Source organism: Neovison vison, chromosome 12 (genome assembly GCF_020171115.1).
Source record: "Neovison vison isolate M4711 chromosome 12, ASM_NN_V1, whole genome shotgun sequence".
Lineage (NCBI taxonomy): Eukaryota > Metazoa > Chordata > Mammalia > Carnivora > Mustelidae > Neogale > Neogale vison.
This window is the reverse complement of record NC_058102.1, coordinates 63,540,210-63,559,773: the sequence shown is the minus strand read 5'-3', so window position 1 is coordinate 63,559,773 and position 19,564 is coordinate 63,540,210. Positions and strand designations below refer to the sequence as shown.

Here is a 19,564-nt window from a genome sequence, read left to right as displayed (position 1 = left end):
TTCAGGTTTTGTTTAAAAAACAAAACAAAACAAAAAACAACCCCGCTGTGTCTATCCATCCATTTGAATTATTTTCAAAAGTGATTAACTTTCTGTTAACACTTAGTAAATTTTAGAATGGCATTTTACAAGTCAATCTACAAACATACCAACTCATCTACATTTTTAAAAAGATTTTATTTATGTATTTTTTTGAGAGAGAGAAAGCACATAAGAGAGCACAAGCAGGGGTGGGGGAGAGTAGGGGAGTGGCAGAGGGAGAGGGAGAAGTGGACTCGCCACTAGCAAGGAGCCTGACTGGGGAGGGGGTGCTTAATCCCAGGCCCCTGGGATCATAACCTGAGCCAAAGGCAGATGCTTAACAGACTGAGCCTCCAGGCACCCCTCATCTACATTTTTTTAAATCAATAACCTGTTTGGTCTTCTTTCATAGATATTCATGCCCTCCTCCTTCTCAAATACACTCAACTTTCTGAGTCTACAAAACTCAGTTTTAAAAAATTTTTGTTCAGTTTGATGAGGAAGAACTTAATAACAACAGGATGGAGCTAGAATAGGGACAAATGTTGATCCAAAGATGCTGAGGTGTCCTGTGACCCTCAAGGGCAACCTACTGCGGGTCAGGCATTATGCTCAGCTCCAGAGAACTAGAAATAAAACACACAGCTTTTGTACTCAGAGTATTTTTACTCTATAAAATAAACATATATAATAAAACATGTGGTAAGTTTAATATAACAAGTCCTGAGTTGTCACAAAGGCAAAGGGCATGATTAGCTTTCCTTGGAGGTGGGAGAGGCGGTGGATTATAGAATTCATGATGAGGATGACATGTGAAATAAATCTTAGTAATGGATAAGAGCAAAAAAAAAGAATGGATAGGAGTTAGGTAGACAAAGGAGGAAAATTATCCAAGGTTATAGAAACACCATGTGCAAAAATATAACATATTATGAAACATTTGGAAAACCGCAAACCTAGAGTGTGGTTCTCCACTGTGGAGAGCAGAGTTAGATGAAGCTAGAAAGACAGTGAAAACATATGTAAATGGGTTTAGACATTACTCCATAGGCAAGAGGCATTCAATATTTTCAACTGTGACCAACAGTAAGAAATACATTTTTCATCACAACCACAGCATATGCACACATATGCACACACACTCACAAATATATGTACAATCAAAATAAAAGTTTTGCAGAACAATGTCTGTTCTCACATTGTATACTCTTCTATTTTATTCTATCCTCTACTCTCAAAAATCGTTGATTTTGATAATCTGAATTGATTTTTTGGTCCACTCACAGTTCAGAATCTGACACTTGAAAAACATTGCTATAGGAAATTGGGAGTTTTAAGCAGGAGTAAAATAATTAGATTTGTGTTTTAAAATGAATATTTTAGTATAGAATATGAGTTAGAATGGAGTTGAGACTAAAGGCAAAAAAATCAAGACCAGAGATGTGGGAAGCTTCAACAAAGTTAGGAACAATAGGGATGAAAGAAGGAAACAACTTTGACAGATAGGAGGTAGAATAAGCAATATTTGGTGACCACTTGCCATGTGTATTAAAATAATGAAAGAATCTACAATGAGCCCCCTTGATTTTGGTTTCAGTTCCTTGTGACTAAATGAGTCATTTTTGAAAGAGTGAAAAATCTGAGCCAGTTTTGGCACAGTGATGAATTTGGTTTTAAATATATAGATAGGAAATTCTTATTGGATGTTAGGCAAGATATACCCATGAGGTGACTGATTATATAGACCTGAGTATAAGAAAAAGTCAATATATGTGATTGCTACATTTAATGCACATACTTCATACAAATAATCTAGAATGAAAAATGAAGAAGGTTGAAGAGAGAGCTTAGGCGATACTGACATTATGGTGTTAGCAGCAGAATAAAACAGTGGGCATGACAAAGCCACAAATATAGGAAATAAATCAAGAAACATAATACAATGAAAATAAAAAGAAGCAGTACCAGGAAGAAGAAAGTACTTATGAGGGTCAAATAAAGGGGGGTGGGGAGGGAATTACTATGGTAATCAAAAGATTTGACTGTTGGCTTTGGCAATGAGTAAGTAATTAATATTTTTAGCAGAAACAGTTCATTGTCTCTCAATATCCATTCTTCTCTCCTTCCATTGTAATAGAAGTTTGGATTTTTAGCTAGGAGCATGGCAATCTGGAATAAAGTCTAGTTATTCCATTGTCTTGATATTTGAATGTGAGATGTAACAAAGTTCTGGTCAATGTGAAGTTAGCAGTACTTCTGAAATACTGAAAATACTTCTTAAGCACCAGCCAGCATGCACTGTTTCTTCTTGTTCTTCTTCCCTTCTTTTATCTTGTTGCATGAAATAACATCGTCACAATTTGGAACATGAGGTTGAGGGCATGCAAGGCAGAGCAATACAATAAAAAGAAGCAGGAACCTATCATGCCTGGTCTGGCTACATTACTTTTTTATGTAGAAAATAAGCTTCTATCTTATTTAAGCCATCACCATTTTAGGTTTTCTGTCATTAGTATCTGACTCTAATCGTAAATAAACCATGACCTTAAGAACAATACTCTCAACAGAAATGATAGTGGGTAGGGTGATAAACTTTTATTTTTTTATTATTTTTAAAAGATTTTATTTATTTATTTAACAGACAGAGATCACAGGTAGGCAGAGAGGCAGAGAGAGAGACAGGAGGAAGCAGACTCCCCGCGGAGCAGAGAGCCCAATGCGGGGTTCGATTCCAGGACTCTGGGATCATGACCTGAGCCGAAGGCAAAGGCTTTAACCCGATGAGCCACCCAGGTACCTGGTAATGAACTTTTATTGAGTATAAATAAAATCTTATAGACAAAGACATGAAGTATATGTTATACCAAAAAGTCACAAAAATGCATTTATTTCCTAGGAAACTGTATATCTTCCTTTGTGCTATTCATATTTCAAAATCAACAAAAGCTATGGCTGACAAAGCAATAGTTAATTATAACACAGAAAATATACTTCATTTCTACACATGCTTAGTGGGTATTCTTCTCAGAAGATGATTGCTTAATTTACAAGTAAATGATAATTAATGACATAGAGCTGTTTAACACTTACTATCCCATAAAGAAATGTGGTAAAGCAGTCAAAATACTTCCAGTTCCCATAATGAAGCAACCAATTCCAATTATCTTTGGTCTGTGTAGTTTGGATCCAAAGTAACTCACAAATACAATCACAAGCAAATTTCCTAAAAAGAGAATTAAATTATTTTGATATGATTCACTATCACAAACAATGCCAGTACAATTTTGCGTCCAAAAGAATGGAAAGCCCCAGAATGAATATGAATAGAGCACAAGACATGGTGCTTTTCCCCAAAGATCATGTAATTTAATTCAGAAGATGAAAGTACTTACATTAAACTACTCACTGTAAATTTATATGATGTTAAGAAGAAGAAGAATGAAATTTAGATAGGAAATAAAGCACCTGAATAACTTGGTCTTATTAATGAAGCAAAATTTTATTAAAGAATTGGGAGTTGACTGAATTGTTTTTGACTGGAAATAAGAAAAGCAGAAAATCTTCCTGACCTGAGAGAAAGGTGTTCACTCAAACATTTATTAACTCACTCCTACCATTCTTTAAATTCCTAGTAAGTACCTGCCATAGAGCTAGGAGCTAGAAATATAAAGAAGGGAATAAACCATAGTATTTGTCCTCCAGAAACTTACATACCAGTGATAAAAATAAGTAGATGAACAGAGGTGCTACTGGTCAACAGAAAGGAAAAGGTAGGGGTTACAATAAAGTTTCCTGGAGGAGAGGCCACTTGAGATGTAATGTAGACATAAGTTATTTAGATTAAAAAGGAGAAGAAGAGCATTCCAAGTCAAGAAGTAATGACCAACCTGACTCACCTGGAGCTACATGTATAATAACAAATAAACAACAACCAAGAATTACTGAACATTTGATAGAGGGAAAAAATCATGTAATAACAGCACCAAAATGAACTGGCAGATAAAGTAACCCATGGAGAAACCATTAAATAAAAAAACTAAAAAGAGAAGAACCTGAAAAGAAGCTAGTTAGTCTCTCTAGAGGTAAAAGGGTAGGTTACATCTATAAAATAAGAATTGGCAGACAAGAAATAAAAGAGCAATAAAGAACTTCTGTAAATTAAAAACACTATTAAACCATGTACATTTTGGGACTGGATAAGATGGAAGATGGTATCAGAGAAGACTGATGGAATGAACATAAGCAAAAAAGTAGGATTTTAGACAGAAAAAGTTAAAGGAACAAAATTGTTAGGAAATTTAATATTCATCTTATATATGCTTCAGAAGAAAACACATAAAAAAATAGGGGGGGGGAACAAATTTAATAATAGAAAAATAATTCCATTAGTTAAAGAAAGACCTAAGTCTTCAGATACAAACTTCTATATTTCTCCAGCATTAAGTAATGTAAAATAAAAAACCTGATCTATGTTGGTATAATTTCTGAAATTCAGGGATAAAGAGGAGGTGTGTGACAATGACATAGATAATTATTTCTTATATGTAACACTGAATATTATAAACCAGGTTAATGTTTTAAATGTTCTGAGGAAAAAAGATTTTAAAATTTTAATTCCATAATCAGACAAGTTATTAATTGAATATAATGGTAAAGTAAATACATTTTCCAACAAGCAAGGGCTTGGAAAATATGTTTTTTCAATTCTTCCCATGCAAAAAATAACTACTTGAAGATACACTTCACAAAAACTAAAAAAAACCTAAAAACTAAGTTAAAAAAAAAACAAAAACTAAAACTCTTATAACTTGAGATCTTAAGTTATAAGATTCAGTTAACAGTGGTAAGCAAAGAAACTAGTAAAACCTAAAGCCATGCCCACATAATTGCTGTTAAATAGCACAAAGTTTAACAAAAATAAAGAATCTGTTCCTCAATAAAAAGAGACACATATGGAATTAGAATTTAAAACTAATTAATAGTTCAAAACTAAAACTTTAGGTGATTTCATTAAATCTCAGAGGTAGAAGAATAAAGGACATACAGGGAGTAATAACCTCTTAGTCATAAAAAGACAGAATTCATTATAAAAAAATAAATGGGTCTTCCTTTATACAATTATTTTTTAAAATATTCAATAGCTAATCTGTTTTAAAATAAGTTAAATGAACAGCAAACTCATTTGTAATTAATACAACAGATATAATTTTGAGTCCCTTTGAATCACTGAGGAGTCTAAAAAGGGCCTAAGATGGCAGCCGTCATGAAGAAGGAGGCTGAGAAGATATCAATGTTATTTTTGAAGATCAACAAAAGAAAAACAAATTTGCACTGAACACAAACAGAGCTGAAGGAAGAAAGAAGTGAAAAAAAAAACCAACTCTAAAATTTAGAAGATGCTTATGAGGACGTCATGCTTGCAGATAATGACTGCTTAAAGATACCTGACAAAATTGATGATGTTTTCATTAGTCATTCTCAAGAAGAAATATAGGAAATGTTAAAAGAAACAGTGAAAAATTTGTAAGAAGAAATTGATGTCAGAGAATCCAGAGTGAAATTAATTCAGGGGGTATTAGCAGACTCAGTTATATACAAAGTTTGGGAGCAACATAAACCTTGAAGCTGGTGAAAGTTAAACATTTTATAATACTTTTAAAAATTTATTTAATAAACTTGAATATTTTTTAAAAATTTTAAAAAATCTATGCAGGGGAGATGGCAAGGTAATGAGCTAACATTTCATAAAATAAGAGAAAAATAATATCCAATAATTACATAAAACCTCACTGTTATTAGAGAAATCCAGATTAAAGACAACAAAGCAATATATTCAATGTTCTAAAAAACAAAACAAAACACTTTTCATCCCAAATTTTATACCCAGTTAAACAATACAAACATAACAGAGGTTGCTTCAAAGCTGTTCCTCTCCCCTCAAACCATCAGAATCATAATCCTCTCTCCAACCTCTTTTTTTTTTTTTTTTTTTGTACTAGGACATCTTGAGAGAGGGAAGGTACAGCCCTGCAAAGTATTAGTTTGCAAGCAATAAGTTGGTATAGATCAAGGTTTCTCAACCTCTGCATTATTGACATTCTGGGCCAGATAATTTTTTGTCATGGGTGTTATCCTATGCACTGTAGGATGTTTAGTGGCACCCCCAGCCTCCACTATAAGATGCCTATAACAATTTCTCTCCCTTCAGTTATGACCATCAAAAATAATATCAGATATCATCAAATTGTCCCTGGGGGGCAAATTTACTCCTGATTGAAAATCAGCGCTGTAGAGCTGTATGAACAGTTTTTACCTCTGTAGATCTTGTTGCTAATAATAAAAACAGAAATAAAAATTACCGATTTCAAAGCTTCCATCAATTAAGCCAACAACTGAAGATGATATGTCAAATCTCCTTTCAATTTGAGTGATGGAACTTTTCATAACGATTCCACCTAGTGCCTTACACATAAAGCTGAATGACAGGGCCACTAAAAACATCTAAGAAAAAGCAGAAAGAAAAGAGAAAATGATTACTAAAAAGACTATAACGCTTATATATGCATCAAATTAAAAATAACTTATCTTCTTTACTTAAAAAGATTATTTTTATCATTAAAATCATACTCAACTTTCCTCTATACCGATTGGTACTTCCTAGTCCTAGTCCTTTTAAGGTTATCATCACTATATGAATAAAGCATCATTTTCAAATTTGGTTACAACATGAGATAATTAGAGCAGAGCAGTCAAGGCTGTTATTTTTCATTTTTTTTTTAAGATTTTATTTATTTATTTGACAGAGAGAAATCACAAGTAGACGGAGAGGCAGGCAGAGAGAGAGAGAGAGAGGGAAGCAGGCTCCCTGCTGAGCAGAGAGCCCGAGGCGGGACTCGATCCCAGGACCCTGAGATCATGACCTGAGCCGAAGGCAGCAGCTTAACCCACTGAGCCACCCAGGCGCCCTCATTTTACATTACTAATTGATTTCTGAGAAGCTAGATAATGACCTGAGATGGTGGTGATGATAAGCTATTCTTTATCCCCTCCCAGGATCATATAGGTTGTGCAGGGAGTGGCTAGACATTCTCAAAGATGGCATTTCCAAGAAGTCCGCTGGAAAATGGAACTTTTTAAAAAATTTATAAAACCTCGCTATTGGGCACCTGGGTGGCTCAGTTGGTTGAGCGACTGTCTTCAGCTCAGATCATGATCCTGGAGTTCCAGGATCGAGTCCTGAACTGGGCTTCCTGCTTAGCAGCGGGTCTGCTCCTCCCTCTGACTTTCCCCCCTCTCATGCTCGCTTGCTCTCACTCTTTATCTCTCTCAAAGAAATAAATAAAATCTTTAAAAAATAAAAACAGAACAAAACAAAACAGAACAAAACCTCACTATTACTGGAGATGTCCAAATAAAAATGAAAACAACAAAGCAGTATATTCAACATTCTAAAAAAAACAAAACAAAAAAAAAACCCCTTTAACTTTAGTGGTTATAGATATTTTATTTTCAAACTCATTTTAACAAAATGTGTTGATTCATCTTTTTTAAGCCCACATTTATACCCATAAGTAAATTCCTTTTATATCTAACATTAAAATATTATTCTGCTATGGACTGTATGTTTGTGTTCCCACCAAATACACATGTTGAAACCCTAATCCCTAATGTGATGATATTTGGAAATAGGTCCTTTGGGAATTAGGTCATAAAGGTAGAGCCCTCATGATAGGATTACTGTCCTTAGAAAGGCTTATTTCTCTCTCCCTGCTCTGTGAAGACACAAGAAGATAGCTATCTGAAAATGAGGAAGAATGTTCTCACCAGAACTCAACTATGCTGGTGCTCAGATCTCAAGACTTCCAGCCCCCAGAACCACGAGAAGTAAATTTCTGTTTAAGCAACCAAGTATGTGGTATTTTCTTATAGCATCCCAAACTGACCTTTCTCATTACCTCCTGTACCACCAGTGGTAGCCATCATCATGTCTAACCTGGATCATCACATTGGCCTCTTATTAGATCTTTCTCCTTCTCCTCTCATCCCTGCTACAGTCTCTTCTAACACAGTAACTACAAAAATTATTTCAAAATAAAAACTAGATTATGCCACTGCTCCCTGTTTTCCCATATCACTCTTAGTAATATCTAGTCTTTCCAATAGCCAACAAGGTTCTAAATAATCTGTCCTCCCCTGATTATTCCTTCCCTAAAAATATTCCATTTTACCTTTCTGATCTCATTTTCTGTTACTCTATTCTTGCTCTTTGCTCTCCATCCACAAGAGCCTTCTTGTTTTACCTTGAGCATTCCAGGCTTATTATTTTGCCACAGGTTCTTTGTCCTTGCTTTTCTTCTTGCAGGGAAAGCTCTTCCCCATAGTTATTCCCCTATCACTCACTCCTTCACATCCTTGAGGATTTTCCTCAATATAACTTTCAGAGTGAGGCTTCCCTTATCCATCCTATTTAAAATTATACTACATTCCCCTCACGGTATTTTATGTATGTATGTAATATACATTGCCCTCACTATAACTTTCATCAGTGAAGGATTTTATTTTTTTGTCTGTTTTATTCACTGCTATATTCCCAGGGCTTAGAATTTTTAAAAAAGATTTTATTTATTTATTTATTTGACAGACAGAGATCAGAAATAGGCAGAGAGGGAGGCAGAGAGAGAGGAGGAAGCTGGCTCCCCGCTGAGCAGAGAGCACAATGCGGGGCTCGATCCCAGGGCCCTGGGATCATGACCTGAGCTGAAGGCAGAGGCTTTAACTCACTGAGCCACCCGGTTCCCCTATCCCCAGGGCTTAGAACAGTGTCTGCTACAAAGATGCTAAAAAGCATGCTAAACTTTGTCTAACTAGAACTTACTATGTGTCCTACATGAGGTGCTTGGAGAAGGAGATAAAATGTCCAATACAGCCCTTTCATGGCTGGAAAAATGTGTATACTTTCCTTCTTGTATATGGAACTTGCAGTGAAGTTGAAAGAGCTCGAGAAAAGTTGTAAATATTACAACTTATTAGAAATAACTAAGAATTCTTATATAAAATATAGGAAGTCATCTAAGAATGAAACACCAAAGGTGGAAGGGTATCAAAGTCAGTTTTGCTAAGTTGGTAAAGGGAACAACAAGGCTCACAGGACAAAAATAATAAATTTGTCCAGAGAGGTTAGAAAAAATTATCAATATTTTCTTCATGGAAAGCCAATTTTGGCATATTATAATATCATTTATTATCTTTATAAAACAGAAAGGAAAAATTTCCAGTTTTAATCATTTCAGAAGAATCATGTTATTGACACCAGAAATTAGGAGATGGGAATGATGTCCACAAGATGACAAAATAGGAATCCTCAATCTTCTTTACCCCATGGATATATAAGCTTAACATTAACAAACTGAATATCTCTGTGAGAAATCCACAAATTATTTGAAATAATTCTGCATCCCACACAGTGTGAAGCCAACTGCACAAGTTCAGTAGGAAAATCTGTGACACTCTCAACTTTCTTGCCAGGGCCTTCCTCCAACCAAGCATCACTGACGTGACTGGGACAAAACCCCCGACTCCCATATTCTGTCTGGGGAGAGAAAGGAATAGAACTTATATCCAGTGTTCTGGCTTGTAAGGAGGCAGCATGAGGGACCAGTTTGTATTCAAGTACTGACAAAAGTGTATGGCCAGATTTGAGAAGCTCAAAATAGACAATGAACAATGAACCAGAATCTGTAGTACCAAGGACAGACACTAGGCAGAGCACCAGTATTGTAATTTACTAAATCAGGGAGGGTGCAGTATCTTAGACACTGGGCAGAAGTCCTAAGTCGACACCAGCAAACTTCTCTAATAGCCCAAGGAGAACAAACACCCAGAAAAAACTCGAGAGGTCTAAACAATCTCTAGCCTGGCTACATATTGAAACTCATCCTGTACAAAACCACACAGTCTGAGAGAAATGGCTGATCCTTCAAATGCCAAATTTCCAACAACAAAACTAGTAAGATGTACAAAGAAACAGAAAACCATAACACACTCAAAGGAAGAAATTAAACCTCCAAAACTGACCCTAAAGAAATGGAGATACATGAATTGCTGGAAAAGGAATTCAAAATTATCATCATAAGGATATTCAATGAATTAAAACACAGAATAGATATACCTCTAAATGAAATCAGGAAAACAATACATAAACTAAGTGAGATTATTAATGATGCAACAGAAACTTGGAAGACGAATCAAACAGAAATTCTGGAACTGAAGAAAACATTACCTGAATTGAAAACTTCACCAGAGGAGCTCAAAATTAAACTTAACCAGACAGAAAAAGAATCAACAAACTCAAAGACTGATTCAAGAGGGGGGAAAAATGATTGAATAATAATGAAGAATGTAAGGACCTATGTAACACCACCATCAAGCAAAACAGTATTTGCATTATGAGAATACCAGAATAAGAAAGAGAAAGGGGCAGAAAAATTGTTCAAAGACTATAGCTCCAAATTTCCCAAATCTAAGTAAAGAAATGTACGTGCACATTTGATAAATTCAAAGAAGCAAGTCTAGGATAAATGTAATGAGAATGACACCAAATACATTATAATTAAATTGTCAGAAGTCACAGACAAAATGAAAATCTTAAAAGCAGTAGGAGAAAAATGATTCATCACATACAAGGGAATTCCCATTAAATTATCATCAGATTTTTCAGCAAAAAACCTTGCAAACTAGCAGTGCCTGGGAGGCTCAGTGGGTTAAAGCCTCTGCCTTCAGCTCAGGCCATGATCCCAGGATCCTGGGATTGAACCCCGTATAGGGCTCTCTGCTCAGAGGGGAGCCTGCTTCCCCCTTTCTCTCTGCCTGCCTCTCTGCCTACTTGTGATTTCTGTCTGTCAAATGAATAAATAAAATCTTTAAATAAATAAATAAATAAAAATTAAGGGGAAAAAAAGAATAAGAAATCAAGATTTTCTCAGATAAGTCAAAGCTGAGGGAAGTCATAACCACTGGATCTGCCTTATAAGAAACACTGAAGTTTCTACAAGTTGAAGTGAAAGGATGATGAGTAGCAACACAAAACCATACCAAATATAAAATTCCCTAGTAAAGGAAATATAAAATACAATATAATAATACAATTTATTAAAGGGAAATGAAAAAATACATCATTACAAAAAATATAAACATGAAGAGAAACATCAAGAGAGGAAAAGAGAACAAAAAATTTTAAGACAGAAAGAAAACAAATGAAAATATGATAATTGTTCTTTGCTATTCATAATTACTTTAAATGTAACTTGATTAAGTACATTATTTAAAAGGCATGGATTTTCTGAGTTGAGTTAAAAAAATAAGTTTCAACCATATGCTGTGTACAAGAGATTCACTTTAGATCTAGGACACTTGTGATCTCTGCCTGTCAAATAAATAAAATCTTTAAAAAAAAAAAAAGAATAAGAGATCCAATACCCCCACTTATAACAGTGAATAGAACAACCAGATAGGAAATCAATAGGGAAACAGAAGATTTGAACAACACAGTAAACCAATTAAACCCACTTGGACCCAGACATTTGTAGAATACTCCATCTATCAGCAGAATATACACTGTTCTCAAGTATACATGAAACCTTTTCCAAAACAGACCATATGTTATGTCACAAAACAGTTCCTAGCAAATTAAATAAAACTGAAATCTTACAATATATTCATTCTCACTGACCACAGAAAAATCCACAAATATGTGGAAATTAAACAATACAACTAATAAATCAAAGAAGAAATCACAAGAGAATTTAGAAACTATCTGGAGACAAATGAAAATGAAAACACAACATACCAAAACATATGGGTCTCGTAAAAGCACTATTAAAAATGTGTAGTGATAGATAACATTAGAAAAATAGATCTCAAATCAACAACCTATCCTTATACCTCAAGGGTCTAGAAAAAGAAGAAAAAACTCAACCCAAAGTTATCAGAAGTAAGTAAATAATAAGGATTTTAGAGTAGAGATCAATGAAAAAAGGATAGAAAAACAATAGAAAAAATCAATGAAACTAAGAGTTAGGTTTTGAAGAAATCAACAAAATTGATAAACACTTAGATTAACTGAGAAAAAGAGAGGAGACACAAATAGCTAAAGTTAGAAATGAAAGAGGAGACATTACAAATAATGTCATGGAAACAAAATAAGTTATGACACTACTATGAACAATTATATGCCAAAAAATTGGATAACCTAAAAGAAATGGATAAATGATTAGAATGAAACAACCTGCCAGGATTGAGTAATGAAGAAATTAAAACTCTGAACAGACCTGTATCTAGTGAGGAGATTGAAGCTGTAGTAAGAAACTTCCCAACAAAGAAAGCCCAGGATAGAATGGGTACACTGGAGAATTCTACCAAACATTTAAATAATTAATGCTAATCCTTCTCAAACTTGAACTTGGAAAGAATTGAAGAGGAGATGATACTCCCAAATTCATTAAATGAGGCCACATGATCTAATATCAAAACCACACAAAGATATCACAAGGAACTACAGTCTAGAATCCCTGATTACTACTGTTATAAACATTCTCAACAAAATACCAGCCAACAGTAATTAACAGTGCATAAAAAGGATCACACATCATAACCAAGTGGAATTTATAAGTGGAATGCAAGTCAGATTGCTGAAAATCTAACATATGAAAATCAATCAGTGTAATACATCATATTAACAAAATGGAGAATAAGACCACATAATTATCTCAACAGATGCAAAAAAAAAAAACATTTCATAAAATTCAACAGTCTTATCTTAGAAGCACTCAGCAAACTAGGAATAGAAGGAAACTATCTCAGGGAACGTGGGTGGCTCAGTGGGTTAAGTCTCTGCCTTCAGCTCAGGTCATGATTTCAGGGTTCTGGGATTGAGCCCCACATTGGGCTCTCTGCTCGGAGGGGAGCCTGCTTCCCCCCTTTCTCTGCCTGCCTCTCCGCCTACTTGTGATCTTTCTCTCTGTCAAATAAATAAGTTAAATCTTAAAAAAAAAAAAAAGAACAAAACTACCTCAACATGATAAAGGCCACATGTAAAAAGCCTATATCTAATATCATACTCAATGGGAAAATATTGAAAACTTTTCCTCTAAGATCAGGAACAAGGTAAGCATGCCCACTGTAGCCACTACTACTCAACACAGTACTGGAAGTTCCAGCCAGAGTAATTAGACAAGAAAAAAAAATTCAAAGCATACAAACTGGAAAAGAAGCAAAACTATATTTTTACTATATTATTTATTTTTACTTTATGTTATTATTATTATTTGTTTATGGATGACATGATCTTAGTCATAGAAATCTGTAAGGATTCCACATATAAAAAGCTATTAGAACTACTAAACAAGTACAGCAAAGATACAGGATAAATAAGTTAACAGTCAAAAATCAGTTGTTTCTATACATTGAAAATAAGCAATCTGAAAAGGAAATTTAAAAAAGATTCCTGTTTATTATAGCATTGAAGGAATAAAATATTTAAGAATAATGAGGTGAAAGACTTGTATCTTAAATACTATGAAACATTGTTAAAGAAATCAAAGAAGATCAAATAAATGGAAAGACAACTGTGCTAGTAGATTATAAGATAAAATATTGTTAAAATGTCCATGCTACGCAAAGTTAAAATGTTCACATTACTAAGTGGGGGTATGTAGATGATCAGGAGAGGCCTGTTAAACAAGGAAAGATGATTGTTTTCACTTACTGAATGAGTGGGATACCCAACCAACCTCCTGTCAGTTTTCCCTGGGACCTCTCTACCTCCTGTTATCAGTGTCTTTGCCTTGGATACACACTTGGAGCCACTTCTGTGCTTTATAGTTTTCTTCTCTTGTACTTGTCTTGGGCTAGAATCTCTTTCTAGTCCTTTTTAGTATTTACCTTTCAGAAAATCCTCTGGTTTCTGATTTACAGAATATATCCCTCCTTGTTTTCTAACAGAGTTATGAGTTGCTTTTAATACCTTTTAGATTATTTATTAAAATTGGAGGGAGGACTGGGACGCCTGGGTGGCTCAGTTGATTAAGCAGCTGCCTTCGGCTCTGGTCATGATCCCAGCATCTTGGGATCGAGTCCCACATCGGGCTCCTTGCTCAGCAGGGAGCCTGCTTCTCCCTCTGCCTCTGCCTGCCATTCTGTCTGCCTGTGCTCGCTCTCTCTCCCTCTCTCTCTTGACAAATAAATAAAATCCTAAAAAAAAAAAAATTGGAGGGAGGAAGATGTGGCTTCTGCCTTATGCTCAGTCTGCTATGAAGAATTGGAAGGCTTGGAGTTTTGACTCTCTTCTAATAAATAAATAGAGAAAATGTTATCAGGCTCTCCATCAAACTCAGATGCCTGACTTATAATGAGGAAAGACTCAATAAATGTTTATGGATTGTTGGATAAATTATTATTCCACCAAATCAGATTGTAAATCTGGTACAGAGTCAACATGTAGTTAAACCTCTCATTTTTTAGTTTTCTCAGTTTTCAGATGGAGATAGTTTTAGTAAAGTTGTTAGGTGGATTAATTTAAATAAAATATATAAAATTCTTGGCATAGTGCTAGCCATACAGTAAGCACAGATAAATGTATTTTTATTGCTTATGAGATACCAATCATCCAGTTTTTTTTTTATATGCTCAATATATTTCTTTTTTTTTTCCAATTTATTTATTTTCAGAAAAACAGTATTCATTATTTTTTCACCACACCCAGTGCTCCATGCAAGCCGTGCCCTCTATAATACCCACCACCTGGTACCCCAACCTCCCACCCCCCCGCCACTTCAAACCCCTCAGACTGTTTTTCAGAGTCCATAGTCTCTCATGGTTCACCTCCCCTTCCAATTTACCCAGATTCCCTACTCCTCTCTAACGCCCCTTGTCCTCCATGCTATTTGTTATGCTCCACAAATAAGTGAAACCATATGATAATTGACTCTCTCTGCTTGACTTATTTCACTCAGCATAATCTCTTCCAGTCCCGTCCATGTTGCTACAAAAGTTGGGTATTCATCCTTTCTGATGGAGGCATAATACTCCATAGTGTATATGGACCACATCTTCCTTATCCATTCATCCGTTGAAGGGCATCTTGGTTCTTTCCATAGTTTGGCGACTGTGGCCATTGCTGCTATAAACATTGGGGTACAGATGGCCCTTCTTTTCACGACATCTGTATCTTTGGGGTAAATACCCAGGAGTGCAATTGCAGGGTCATAGGGAAGCTCTATTTTTAATTTCTTGAGGAATCTCCACACTGTTCTCCAAAGAGGAATCATCCAGTTTTTAACTTTAGGTTCATTCAGAGCAAAACTGGACTTATGATCATTTAGCTAAACACAATTTTATGCCATATACTATTATAGACAATGCAGAATCAGTAATGAGCATATTGACAATATGATATATTGATTATTGATTATTGAAAATTTCTATAGAAATAGAAGAGTGAACTCATCTAAATGCTGACCACCAAAGCACTCATTTGTGAAGTCAAAGAGGAGAAAATTTCAGAAAGTAACAGAATATTTCATTAAAGCAGATATAAATACAATCGAATATAAACCCTGATCTATATGAGAGGAAATTTCTGAAAGTTCAGAGAAAGTTTTTCCACAGTTCATATATGCAATCTTAAAAGGCAAATTAGCTTAAGATAAGAGATTCAAAAAAGTGGAACTCTCATAGTACAATTCTCAACTTCTTTAAAGAAAGGAAAATGTTCATTAAATTCCGCCTCTGAAACCAATAGTACACTATATGCTAATTAATTGAATTTAAATTAATTAAAATAAAAATAAATTAAAATTTAAAAAGGAAAAAGGTAATAGATGTAAACACATAGCCACCAAAGAATCTCTCCAATGAACTGGGATTGTAGAAGGATATGAAATGAGTTAATATAGATAGATTTATAAATGTGCTTTCTTTTAATCTAACTATAACCCTATAAGATGGGCATTTTTAACCCTATTCCTAATGTAAGACTGAAGTGCAGAGAAAGAATGATATGATGATTTTTCTCAGAACTTAAAAAAAATCAAAAGGAATAAGAACACCAAAATCTTTAGTGAAAAACATTAAAAGGAAATGCCATGAGGGAGAGAATTTAAGGCTGAAAGAGTTCCAAACAGAGATACAAGTGTTCACAATTATCAAATGGATATTAAAGTATCACAGGTAGTAGGTGTTACTGGTATTCAGCTAAGAGATAAAGTCTATATTTACCTGCAATCATGGCAAGTTAGTTCATTATATTTTTTGGCAAGAGTTCTGGGATTGAAGTCAGGAGACAGTTCCAAGTTTCTATTTTGCCAGAGGTACAGCCATGATTAACTAGGTTAACTCATTTGAACCTCAATTCATTTACTCAGCAAACCAATTCCAATCTAGCAATTACTCTGCAACATTTATTGAGCAATTCCAATCTAGCAATTACTCTGCTACATCTTGGAGTTGAGACAGGTGCAGAGTAAGAAGGGCAATAAAGCTAGACATAATAAATGCCCTTAAAGTATTAATAACTTCCTGGGGCAAAAGCAATAAATAATGCCAGCATAATAATGTAATGAATATTATAAATTTATAAAGTCATGAGTACATAGGAAAGATGATTAATTCTATCTATCCTAGTTAAATTTTCTATAGGTGTGGAGACATCTGAACTATGTCTTTAAGAGATAATAGAAACTCAGAAATTGAAGAAGAAATAAACATTTAAAACAAAATAGGAAATACAGGAAAAGCCCAAGTAGTAAAAGAACAGAGATAATCTGAAAAACAGAAAGATTATCTGTGTAGGTGGAACAGAAGGATAGAAATATACCAAACATTGGGAGATGCAATTGTATTTTTAAATGTAGCATAAGGAAATTAAATTTTAGAGGGTTGAATCCAGTATCTATGTAAAATATGGATTGGTAACAAAGAAATTTGTTAGAAAGCTGATTTCAGGGGCATCTGGGTGGCTCAGATGGATAAGCCTCTGTTCAGGTCATGATGCCAGGGTCCTGGGATCAAACCCCAGATCAGGCTCCCTGCTCAGTGAGGAGGCTGCTTCTCCCTCTCTCTCTCTCTGCTGCTCCCCGCCCCACTTGTGTGCTTGCTCTCGCTCACTCTCTCTCTCTCCTTCTGACAAATAAATAAATAAAATCTTGAAAGAAAGAGAGAAAGTAAGGAAGAGAGAGAGAAAGAAAAAAGAACATTTGAAAAGAAGGAAAGAAAACAAAGAAGAAAGCAAGCTGATCTGAGAAAAAAAAAAAAAAAAACACCTAATAGCTGGAAAGAAGGAAACAAAAGATCACAGACACACTTTGGAGAAGTTTAAGAGGAAAATCAACAAGATGGGGGAATAAGGGTAATGAGTTTTCTGATTTATTTTCTAAGTTTCTAATTTGGATAAGCAAATGTACTAACATTATTATTTGAGATGAGAAGAGAAGTCTTGGGGTTAAAAACAATGAAATCACCTTTTCAAAAGTCAAGTGTGAGATTCCTAAAAATAAACATGCATCAAGTAGACACAGATGGCAGGCTTGGTGCTCAAGAGAGAGTTTTGTCTGGAGGCAATAGGGAATGGCTTTATAGTTCATCAATTTTCAAATTTATTCTATTAAAAAAATCTCCTGCCCCACTGCCCCTCATTTTTCCATAACTCTCTTTCCTGTCCTTTCCAGTAAGTTGTTTATATTTGCATGAATCAAACCCTATTTTTTTCCATCACTCAAGTATCCTGAGCAGGCTTATGTTATTTTCGCTTTTCTTTTTTTTTTTTCTTCAGCGTTTTGTTTCAGACTCTCTTCTCTTTTTACTCTACACACCCCTTCTGGGAAAGCTCATCAACTGTCATTGTAGCCAGGGTGATCTTGAAATACGTATAACCATTTCCACCTCCAAAAGAGCTCAGTAAGTTCCCACGAAACAGATCCTCCAGCAAATAACAATTATAAAGTCTAAGGGGAAACCCAAAACCACCTGGAGGAAGACACGGGAACACAGCAAACAAAAGCAGTCAGACTCTGGTTGGGAGTCGACACTTAGAAGAAAAGGTGTAGAATTAGTTTCTCATTCTTACCGCTTTGAGGTGAGGCCACAGCACCTTCAAAGCTAAAACTCTAGGGCAACTGGGTGGCTTGTCCATTGAGTGAACTACTCTTTCACTCAGGTCATGAACTCCAGGTCTTGAGATCAAGCCTGCTTAGGGTCCTCTGTCTCCTTCTCCCTCTGTTCTTGCTCCCTGAATTTGTGCACATGCGTTTTCTCTCCCAGGGGCGTGGGGGTAGGGGCAAAAACAAAATCCCTGTAGTCCTTTTAGCCCAAAAAATGAAAAAGAGGAGTTTAGGTTAACCATAGCCACCTAAAATTTGCAGGGGGAGACTCTTATAAAGGAGAGGTCCAGAGAAAGGCAGCAGGGTTGGGGGGAGGTTGTGGGGGGTGGTGTGCAGCTGGGATGATAAGAAGTAAGGCAAAAGTCAGGCAAAATTGGAAAGTAGGGTGAGTATACACTAATTACATGTTTGCTGGAATTTAATGTGAGTATATTAATTACTAATTAAATGTTGGAATTTAAATTAAGAATAAAAATGGAAAAAAAAATGGAAATAGTTCTGTTTCCATTTTTATTCTTAGAGCTCTTATTTTTAAAAAAACTTATTTTTCATGTTAATATAATGACATGGGGCACTGTTTTAGCTTGTTTTACTGAAATGCAAAGTTTTCATAGTTGAATACTACAAATTATTATTTGATCTTTTTTTTTGCTTTCAGATATCTCTTGAAAACTATACCTAATGTTTTTCCTGCCTTTTAGTAACAAGGTATAAGGTTTTTAAATTAATCTTAATTCACTAATATTTGTCATGTAAATTTATTATGCTATTTGCTTTACTGAAATAAACTGATTTTTTTTCTCATCTTCATATAGTACTGTTGCTCAGAAGAATTTCTAGTTAGAATGCTTTGTGAATGGAGAAGGTAACTGTGGATGTGGTAGAAACAGGAAGAGAACTGGAATTAGAAATGAAACCTAAAGATTTGACTCTATTGCGGCAATCTCCTGATAAAACTTTAATGGAAGAGGAGTTGTTTCTTATGGACAAACAAAGAAAATGTTTCTTGAGATGGAATCTACTCCTGGTGAAGATGCTATGAAGAATGTAAAATGACAATAAAGCATTTAGAATATTACATCAACTTAGCTTAATGCAGCCATAGGGGTTGAGAGGATTGACTCCAATTTTGAAAGAAATTCTACTGTGGGTGAAATGCTATCAAACAGATAGCTATGAAAGGAAGAGCTGACTGGTGTGGCCAACTTCATGGCTGTCTTATTATTTTTTTTTTTAAAGATTTTATTTATTTATTTGACAGAGAGAGATCACAAGCAGGCAGAGAGGCAGGCAGAGAGAGGAGGAAGCAGGCTCCCCGCTGAGCAGAGAGCCCGATGACATTGCCAAACTTCAGCAACCACCACCCTGATCAGTCAGCAGTCATGAACTTT

The 19,564-nt window shown here is 35.0% G+C and overlaps 1 protein-coding gene and 1 pseudogene across 1 annotated transcript in view; one reads left to right on the top strand and one right to left on the bottom strand.

Moving 5' to 3' along the window:
- The window catches only part of SLCO1B3 (solute carrier organic anion transporter family member 1B3), a 28,071-nt gene extending 21,549 nt beyond the window's left edge, over positions 1 to 6,522 (bottom strand). The window contains exons 1-2 of the mRNA XM_044226703.1: positions 6,381 to 6,522; positions 3,112 to 3,244 (exon numbers count right to left, since the gene is read on the bottom strand). Coding sequence (XP_044082638.1) covers positions 3,112 to 3,244; positions 6,381 to 6,522 — 275 coding nt within the window. The remainder of the gene's footprint in view (positions 1 to 3,111; positions 3,245 to 6,380) is intronic.
- Positions 5,273 to 5,660, top strand: LOC122891206 (annotated as a pseudogene).
- Positions 6,523 to 19,564: the final 13,042 nt, after the last annotated feature.